The sequence below is a fragment of the Microcaecilia unicolor genome, chromosome 14 (genome assembly GCF_901765095.1).
Source record: "Microcaecilia unicolor chromosome 14, aMicUni1.1, whole genome shotgun sequence".
NCBI lineage: Eukaryota > Metazoa > Chordata > Amphibia > Gymnophiona > Siphonopidae > Microcaecilia > Microcaecilia unicolor.
The window spans coordinates 28102402-28112858 of record NC_044044.1 but is presented as its reverse complement, the minus strand read 5'-3'; the positions used below and the strand labels follow the sequence as shown (position 1 = coordinate 28112858).

Genomic DNA, 10457 nt, shown 5'->3' with positions numbered 1-10457 from the left:
CTACCGAAAAGATACTTTCCTACCTCCCAGCTTCTTCATGGCTTTTTTCACCTCCTCATTTCTGAGGGTATAAATGAAGGGGTTTAGTAAAGGCGTCACGATAGTGTAAAAAACAGAGAACAGCTTGTCAGCTGCAAAGGTCACTGGTGGTCTCATGTACATAAAGACAAGGGGGCCAAAAAACAAAGTGACTACCACTAGGTGGGAGACACAAGTAGAAAAAGCTTTCTTCTTTCCCTCAGCTGAATTAACTTTTAAGATAGTTGCGATGATGTGGGCGTAAGATATAAACAACACCGAGGAACAAATAAGGGTTAAGATTCCACTGTTCACAATATCCGCAGTTTCACTGGTGAAAGAACTAGAACAAGCCAACACAGATAAGGGGTGGGTGTCGCAATAGAAATGGTTTATTTCATTAGGACCACAGAAGGGCAGATGGACTACTGGAAATATCTGACCAAAGCCATGCACAAGCCCACCCAACCAGGTAGAAACCACCAGCAGGAGACAGACTCGTTTGTTCATGATGGTGATGTAACGCAAAGGGTTGCAGATGGCAACGTAACGGTCATAAGCCATCAGAGTCAGGTGAAGACATTCCGTACCTTCAATGAAATGAAAGAAAAACACCTGGGCAATGCAGTCCTGGAACGAGATCGTTTTCCTCCGCAGGACAAAGTTGACAAGGAATTTGGGGAGAATGACCGAGGGAAGGCTTAAATCTAAGAAAGACAGGTTGCTGAGGAAGAAGTACATGGGAGAGTGCAGGCGAGAGTCCACGTAGATGGTTACCACAATGAGAAGATTCCCAGCTACAGTCAGAAGGTAAATCACTAGAAGCAGCACAAAAATTATATTCTGTAAGTCTGGATTGCTAGACAGTCCTAGGAGTATGAACTGTGTGACTCTGGTTTCATTCCTAACTTCCATTCCTTCCACTTCATCAACTGTAGGAAAACAGAAGCACAAGAGTCAACAGACGGAATTCATAAAATGAACAGATACTCAGAGAACATTAATATTCTTTAGAAGGTTTTCCTGAGTTGCTCTCTCTCTCTCTCTCTCTCTCTCTCTCTCTCTCTCGTCCTTTTCAAATCCAGACAAAAAGACACACTTTTTAAGGTTACTTTTAAATCCTGATCACTTCTCTATACTACATTTTCCTATAATGTCTTGTTTGTTATATGTTTCTCTTGACTAAATTGTAAGCTCTGTGGAGCAGGGACTGTGTCTCCTATGTGGAAGAATAACCTAATGGTTAGTGCAGTGGCTTGAGAACCTGCAGAACCAGATCCAGTTCCCACTGCAGCTCTTTGTGACACTGGGCAAGTCATTTAACCTGTATAAAATAAACTGCTTTGATTGTAACCACAGAAAGGCAATATATCAAATCCCGTCCCCTTCCATGTGCCTGTACAGTGCTGTGTAGAAATGATCAAGAATAATAACATCTTAAGCTACCAGACAACTTCAGTCTCTTTGTTCTATTCTCTTCTGTTTTAGACATATTTATAGCTTTAAATGATAAATCTCTCTTATCCGTCCCTTCCTCCTCTACTGCTAGTTCGAGACTCTGTTCCTTTTATCTCACTGCTCCTCACGCCTGTAACAGACTTCCCGAGCCTGTACGTCTGGCCCCGTCTTTAGCCGTTTTCAAGTCCAAACTCAAAACCCACCTTTTCACCACTGCTTTTGACTCCTAACTCACTTACCCTGTCCTTTATCCTCATCTCTCTTTATTCCCTTTACCCTCATTTGTTCTGTCTGTTTACCTGTCTTATCTAGATTGTAAGCTCCTTGAGCGGGGACTGTCTTTTGTGTATGGTGTACAGCGCTGTGTATGCCTTGTAGCGCTATAGAAATGTTAAGTAGATAGAACACACATTCATTACTACTACTACTTATCATTTCTAAAGCGCTACTAGACATACGCAGCACTATACACTTGAACATGAAGAGACAGTCCCTGCTTGACAGAGCCTACAATCTAATTAGGACAGACAAGCAGGACAAATAAGGGATAAGGACAAACAGTAGCAAGAATCTGTGCGGAATCACAAAGAGTACGAAGATTCCGGAATCCCACAGTAGCAAGAATCTGTGTGGAATCCCAAAGAGTACGAAGATTCCAGAATCCCACAGTAGCAAGATTCTATGTGGAATCCCAAAGAGTAGCAAGATTCCGGAATCCCAAAGACTATTACTACTTATCATTTCTATAGCGTTATTAGACGTACACAGCGCTGTACACCTGAACATGAAGAGACAGTCCCTACTCAACAGAGCTTACAATCTAATTAGGACAAACAGGACAAATAAGGGAAAAGGACAAAGAGTAGAATGATTCTAGAATCACATAGAGTAGCAAGATTCCGGAATCCTAAAGAGCAGCAAGATTCTGTGCAGAATCTCAGAGTAGCAAGATTCTGGAATCCCAAAGACTACTACTGCTACTACTTATCATTTCTGTAGTGATACTAGACGTACACAGTGCTGTACACTTGATCATGAAGAGACAGTCCCTGCTCGACAGAGCTTACAATCTAATTAGGACAGACAAACAGGACAAACAAGAGATAAGGGAATATTAAAGTGAGGATGATAAAATAAGGGTTCTGAACAAGTGAATAAGGGTTAGGAGTTAAAAGCAGCATCAAAAAGGTGGGCTTTTAGCTTAGATTTGAAGACAGCCAGAGATGGAGCTTGACGTACCGGCTCAGGAAGTCTATTCCAGGCATATGGTGCAGCAAGATTAGTCCCTCTAAAGTAATCTTGCCCCAAATAGATTCCGCTGTCCACATGCCCTTATTCATAGAGGTCTCCCACATTTAGATCTCAAAACCCCTTAAAACATAGAGGCCCTTTTACTGAGCCATGTGCACCAAATTGGAGTTACCACCCGGCTACCATTACTACTACTATTAAACATTTCTATAGCACTACTAGACTTACGCAGCGCTGTACAAATGAACATGAAAAGACAGTCCCATGTGGCCCTTGTGGTAATTTCAATTTTGGCAAGTGTCCGCTACATGCATGCGAAAAATATATTTTTATTTTCTGACGCACGGCAGCTGTACGCGTAGACCGTTACCACGTGAGACCATACCGCTAGGTCTCACGCTGGCGGTAAGGTCTCAGACCCAAAATGGAGGTGCGGCAATTTTCATTTTGCCGCACGTTCATTTTCGGCAAAAATTTTAAAAAGGCATTTTTTTTTGTAGCTGAGCTGAAAAATAATTCTGTACGCGTCCAAAACACGCATCTACGTTACCGCAGGCCATTTTTCAGCGCACCTTAGTAAAAGGATCCCATAGTTTCATAGGCTGTAACTAGTAGGCTAGTGGTTAGTTTAGTGGACTTTGATCCTGGGGAACTGAGTTCGATTCCCACTGCAGCTCCTTGTGACTCTGGGCAAGTCACTTAACCCTCCATTGCCCCTGGTACAAAATAACTACCTGAATATACTATGTAAACCGCTTTGAATGTAGTTGCAAAAACCATAGAAAGGCGGTATATCAAGTCCCCTTTCCCTTCCCTTTAATCCATTATATAGCTCATTGCCTCAGAACAAGTTCGACATTTTGATCCTGGAGATTATAAATGAAGGTCTGCCGACCTGTAGCCAAATGAAGAGTTCATTTGAAAAAAAATCCATCTTAATACTATGTATTGAGATCAGCCCAAACCATCGGATCAGCACTTTCCCCACATGACGTCTACTCACCGTGAGCAACCCGCTGTCCTCTTTCCTTCAAAATCAAGCGTAGTTTAGCAGTTCTCCGACGATAGATACTATTTAATTACATTTTCATAACTAGCAGTGAAACGTTTTATAATCTCAGGATAGCTTCCAGTGAAGAATTCCTGCCTTCTGAAGGGAGTGAAATGTTTCGCATCAGTCTGGGTGTAAAAGTAATTAACGGAATTAATGATTTATGTCATTTAAAAGTGACGGCACTGACGAATGCAATTCCAATCTGACAACTGCCTTCCCACTCTTCCTATTTAAACTTGACGCTCTACTCAATGCTTGTTTGCCAATGATTGCACTCTTTTGATATATTACGGAAAGAGTCGGAAAGAGACAATGAGACACAGCAAGTGAGGTGGGAGAAGGAGAAACAAGGTGAACAAGACAACAGATGAATGTATATTGAAACTGACAGAGAAGCATGCTACTAGTTAGGGATCATAACATATCCTGCACCATACATTTTTTTAACAGCTTTACCCTGAAAGTGAATTATATTTATAAATAGCATTTTAAAAGTAATGTTAAAAGACTGAAAACTGTAATAAGGATAAACGTAAATACCAATAGATACTAACTATATATTATTTGCAGAGATAATCACTTGAATGGATGATTTTTGCCATGCTCATGTCCAAATACCAAACATATTCCTGGAAATTACCTCAAAGCATAGTGTTTAGATGTTGTACACGCTCCCGACAGCTACAGGATGGAGTCGGTCCAGAGGGTGGCTACTAAAAAAAAGGTCACTGGTCTCTCCCATAAAACGTATGGGGAAAGACTTAAAGATCTCAATATATATATATACTTTTCGAGAAAGGCAGGAGATAGGATGCAGATGTTTCAATACCTCAGTGGCAATAAATGCACAGGAGGTTAATGTCTTTCAATTAACATGAAGCTCAGAAATGAGGGGACAGACTCAGGAGTATCCTAAGGAAATACTTCTCCATGAAAAGGTGATGAATTCATGGGATGACCTCACAGCGGAAGACTGTGAATTCAAGGAAGCTTGGGACAAGTACATAAGAACTCTTAAGCGAAATAAATGGTCAGACAGGATAGTTTCTATGGTCTTTATCTGCCTTTTTCCAAGCACTTAGACTTACAAAGTTACATAGGGGCTCATTATCAAAAGAGAAAAACGTCCAAAAATTGGCACTTATTCGGGAGGGGGTTGAAAATAGACCAAAATATAAAACATCAAAGCATAAAACCTTGTACGAAATGGTATTTTCAACAAAAAAAAAGATAGATGTATTTCTTTTTTTGAAAATGACCTTCTTTGCTGTTCGGATTTTGGATGTTTCGTGCAAAACGTCCAAAGTCGAACTTAGACGTCATATCGAAAATATCCTTCCACGTCTCTCCCCATCAAAGTGAGGAACACAGACTGCGTGTGGGGCTCTTGGGATTACAGGAAGCAAGTAGTTAAGCAACACTACTGGCATGATTCACCAGTACATCTGTGGAAAAAGACAATATGTTGTCCATGTGGATAAATCTTGCATGAAAAGCAAATGCAAGTCACTTTTATCACTGAATGTTTTTGTTTTCTTGTCAAAATTCATAGTATATCTGTGGTTGTTTTCAGGAGAAAGACATTTTTTAAATTCTGTGAAGAAAAGAGATGTGCGTTCTTTCTTAGTTAATGTTCCCTCAAATCAGTACCAGAGTCAGGGGCGTAGCCAGATACATAATTTTGGGTGGGCCTGGGCCCAAGATAGGTGGGCAGAAGAACCCTGCTCCATCCCACAGGGGATTTTCACCTGCATGCCATATGGTCTCTCAAACATCCCCCCTCTCCTGCATACCTTTTAAATAATATTTTTCCACTGGCAGCGAGCAGCAACTAATACGCACTGCTCGTGTTGGCCACACAGCCTTCCCACTGATGCAACTTCCTGTTTTCTGCATAGCTGGGAACACGTCAGAGGGAAGGCTGTATGTATTAGCTGCTGCTTGCTGCAAGCAAAGATCTGCTATTTACAAGGCATGCGGCAGGGACAGTTGTTGGGAGTTTTCAGCTGGTGGGGCTTGGGAATCCCTGCCAGCCACAGCATAGGTGTGTTGCTACTGGATGGGCCTGAGCCCAAAGTGGGTGGGCCTGGGCCCACCCTTGGCTACGCCACTGACCAAAGTACTCTGCCCGTTTTTCTACCATTTATGCTGGTGCAGCAATAACATGAGGGTTAGGCAGGCTTCCTGGAAGTCCCACAGAGCCTGTTTGCCCCTTGCATTTGAAATGGATATATTGATGCACCATCCTCCATGGTAGGAACACTAGCTGAGGACTCCCACACACCTTAGAGGGGTTGTAATTCTGTCAGCACTACAAATCAAAGTCCGTTCTTTATCATTAACAGATCGTAATAATTTATTATACTAGTTCTGGCCCTTTGAAAGTTCAACAGAAGAGTATTTGAACCTATCCATTCCTACCAGTGGCGTTCCTAGGGGGGGGCGGACACCCGGGGCGGCGCCCCGCCCCCCGGGTGCACCCCCCCCCGATGCAGCGCAGACCCCCCCCCGACCTGCAGCGAATGCGCGAAGTCAGTGAACTCAGAGCAGGCGCGCGCCGCGGCACCCCCCAGCGGCGTGCACCCGGGGCGGACCGCCCCCCCCCCTTGGTATGCCACTGATTCCTCCCTTCTCTGGCCCAACTTCCAAATGTTTACACTGTATCCGAGTCCCAGAAAATATTCCTTCAAAGGTTCACATGCATGTGTCATCCACATTTTTTGTCACCTGAGGTGGTGTAGCAATATCATGGTTTCAATCATGAGGCTCCCAGGGAACCTTCCTGGCCCCATCCATTTTTTCTTTATTTTCTTGAAGAAAGATTATTATGTGTTGACTATTGAGCTCCAACTGACGGAGGAGTATCCGTTAAGCGCCACTGCTGAGCCTGAACTGGTTTCCTTGAATTGGTTATCCTGTGTCCCCCGAGGAAGCCTTTTGGTGAAACGGGTCCGTTGGGTTCGGATTCCATTCAGGAGAATTGCATGCAGTCAAGCTCAGCCAGTTAAGTTAAGCTGGACTTTTACTTTCTTTTGATTGTTTGGCAGTGGTTACACAGTTATAATTTTTTTCCCCCGATTTCTGTTTTTCTCAAATTGATGCATGATGCAAATTAAATTTATATAAAAAAATTGTTTATAAACCAAAAACAAAAAAAAAAGGTTTTGAGTATTTTGCACAACCTTTGTGGTTGGTTGGGGGGTTTTGGACCGATGATTACAAAGAGCAGATATGTGACCAGGATGGTCTTATTGCTATAGGCTTGCAACAGCAGGTCATAGTAACATAGTAGATGACGGCAGAAAAAGACCTGCACAGTCCACCCAGTCTGCCCAACAAGATAAACTCACATGTGCCATTTTTTGTGTATACCTTACCTTGATTTATACCTGTCTTTTTCAGGGCACAGACAGTATAAGTCTGCCCAGCACTATCCCCGCCCCCCAACCACCAGCCCCGCCTCCCACCACCAGCTCTGGCACAGACTGAATAAGTCTGCCCAGCACTATCTCTGCCTCCCAACCACCAGCCCCGCCTCCCACCACCAGCTCTGGCACAGACTGAATAAGTCTGCCCAGCACTATCCCCGCCTCCCAACCACCAGCCCCGCCTCCCACCACCGGCTAAGCTTATGGGGATCCCTTCCTTCTGAGCAGGATTCCTTTATGTTTATCCCACTCATGTTTGAACTCCGTTTTCCTCTCCACCACCTCCCATCATGAGGTCTTTTCCCCCACTTTTTCCTTTTTTGACTGAGTGGTGTTAGACACATTTGTAGTCTTTACTCGCTTGTTTTGTATTACCATTGAGGTTGATTTTGAGCGAGTTTTCCCCCTTTTTCATTTACCTTGACTATTATTTGGACACTTTTCCTTGAGAAGAAAGGCATTCCAGGCATCAACCGTCCTCTCCTTGAAAAAAACTTCAATGATCCTTTTACTAAGTTGTGCTGATAAATGGCTTGCGGTAGTGTAGGCGTGAGTTTTGAGCACATGCCAATCCATTTTTCAGCGCGCCTGTAAAAAAAAATAGGCGTGCGGCAAAATGAAAATTGCCATGCATCCATTTTAGGTCTGAGACCTTACGGCCAGCCACTGACCTAGCGGTAAAGTCTCACGTGGTAACTGGGTGGTAATAACCTTACAAACGCCAAATGCTATTTATAGAATTTAGTCCATAATACATTCAAATAATCATTGACCAAGCATATGATAATTTTTAGAAATTACTAATATTTCAGCTATTACACCTTAGTAAGTCTAAACAGGATTTTTGTTCATTTCGTTTACAGGTAGGACAAAATACATACAAAAGATAGAGGGAAATTTTTGATATGACGTCTAAGTCTGATTTGGGACGTTTTGAGGCTCATTTTCAAAGCACTTAGCCTCCCAAAGTTCCATAGAAACCTATGGAACTTAGCCTCCCAAAGTGCTTTGAAAATATGCCTCTTTGTGAGAAACATCCAAAAATTGAGTAATGAATAGAGCACTTTTCGAACCAGAAAAACATCTCTTTTTTTTTTGTTTGTTTCGAAAATCACCATTTTTAGATGGTTTTTGTGCTCAATGCATCTTTCTTTAGGTACCATTTTTGAGAAAAAAAAACATCCTAGGGAAAAACGCACCCCAACAAGCCATTGGGATAACTGAAGGTCAGCATTTTTAGTAGACAGGACAGACATCCCAGCAGAGCAGTGGGGCAGCCTGTGGGGCACTGCGATGCATTTTACATAAAAGATCCCAGGTACAACTTTCACCATAATCCCTTATATTGCATTCTGAACTCTCTGAGAATAGAAAAAAACTTCTACTGCTACTACTACAAATCATTTCTATAGCGCTACCAGTCGTACACAGCGCTTCACAATTGAACATGAAGAAAGACAGTCCCTGCCCAAAAGAGCTTACAATCTAAATCAGGACAGTCAGTCAAGACAAACAAGGGATAAGGGTAGGACAGACAGATAGGACACATGGGGAAAGGGACTATTGAAGAGAGGAAGACAAGGTAAGGTTACGAGCAAGTGACAAGTTAGGAATTAAAAGCAACATCAAACAGGTAGGCCTTTAGCCTGGATTTGAAGGCGGCCAGGGATGGAGCTTGACGTAATGGCTCAGGAAGCTTATTCCAGGCATAAGGTGCGGCGAGCTAAAAGGAACTGAGTCTGGAGTTAGCGATGGAGGAGGAGGGTGTAATTAGGAGAGATTTGCCTAGCGAAAGGAGTTCCTGGGAGGGTGGAGAGGTAGTGAGGGGCAGCAGAGTGAATGCACTTGTAGGTTAATAAGAGGAGCTTGAACTGTATAAAAAAAAAACCCAACTGTACTTCACTGTACACCACTACAATAACCCTCAAACCTTCAGGTGTCACCTATTTGTAAATACAGCAGATTTTTGATGGACTCACACTTCCCACCACAAGTGTTTCAGTTACAGTGGGATATGACCCTGGGTCCCCTTCCCTACCAGCTTGCTGCTCTAATAGAAATGGCCAATCATATCTGCAGCTGTCATAGAACCTGGTATGTACTGTCACTGTGACATCTTTGGGGGGTAGAAGGTGATCTGTGACTACTGGAGGATTAAGGGGGTAATTACATAGGTGGTCTTTTACTTAGGCATGCTGGTGTTTTTAGCACGCATTAAAAATAGGTGTGCGTTAAATGCTAAAGATGCCAATGTATTCCTGTGGGCGTCTTTAGCATTTATCACGCCTAAGTAAAAGACCCCCTTAATCTCCCCGGTGGTCATCTGGTCTTTTAGGCCACCTTTTTGTAAGTTAATCACGCTTGAAACAAATCTAGACAAAAAAACCAACTCAATTTTTGCCCCAGACATTTTGGTTTTGTTTCATTAGAGCAGAAAAATGTCTAACTTTTGGAAACACCCAAGTCCTACCCAAAACACGCTCCCAACGTGCCCCCTTGAAACTTGGGTGAACTGTGGAGAAAAACATCTCAAATCGGAGTTTTGAAAATTGTAACTTTAGATTTTTGGTGAAAACAAAAATTCCTTCTTCTGTTTTTATGTTGTTTTTCAGACATTTTTCTCTTTTGAAAATGAGCACCTTAATCTGCTGGTTTGGTTCAAAGGATCAAATCCTGTTTCTTAGGATAAGCAAGATATATATAAAAAAGGAAACTTCAGAAATTGACAGGAAGTGAGGTCACATTGCAGGAGAGAAAGGGAGTAACAGGGATCCAGTATGGATAGGGACAAACATCTGATGGTCCAGTTTGAATGAACTTCACTCACATCTAAGCTAAGCCATTAAAGACATATCTCCACATCAGTTACTAAACTTGGATCACCAAACAATTTACATACTGTGCTTGAGCTGCCTACATAAACCCAGAAATTCAATGCTGAAGCTTGGGCATAGTTCGATATTGAATTTCTGGGTTTAATGTTGATGGCAGACAGCATAACGCTGATCATCACCAGCTGAATATTGGCACCTCAGTTTCCAACAAAATCTCTCGTATAAAAAAATGGCTTCATCTTTATTGCAATTTAAGAAGCCAGGAGGGGCTCCTGGCTGTTTAAATCAATTGTATGGGGATATCCACAGGTATTCAGGGGCATTTAACACGTACAGAATAGATTAAACAGCATAAAACAATCAATGAAAGAAGACGGTTTCCACAATGGAGTCTTTATCTAAATGGACAAGGCA

At 42.5% G+C, this 10457-nt stretch overlaps 1 protein-coding gene across 1 annotated transcript; it reads right to left on the bottom strand.

Annotated features, from left to right (window-relative positions):
• LOC115458135 (olfactory receptor 1509-like) lies at positions 1-933 on the bottom strand. Its single transcript, XM_030187987.1, has one exon. It carries the CDS (start codon positions 931-933, stop codon positions 1-3), a length of 933 nt encoding a protein of 310 aa, XP_030043847.1.
• Between the last annotated feature and the right edge of the window lie 9524 nt (positions 934-10457).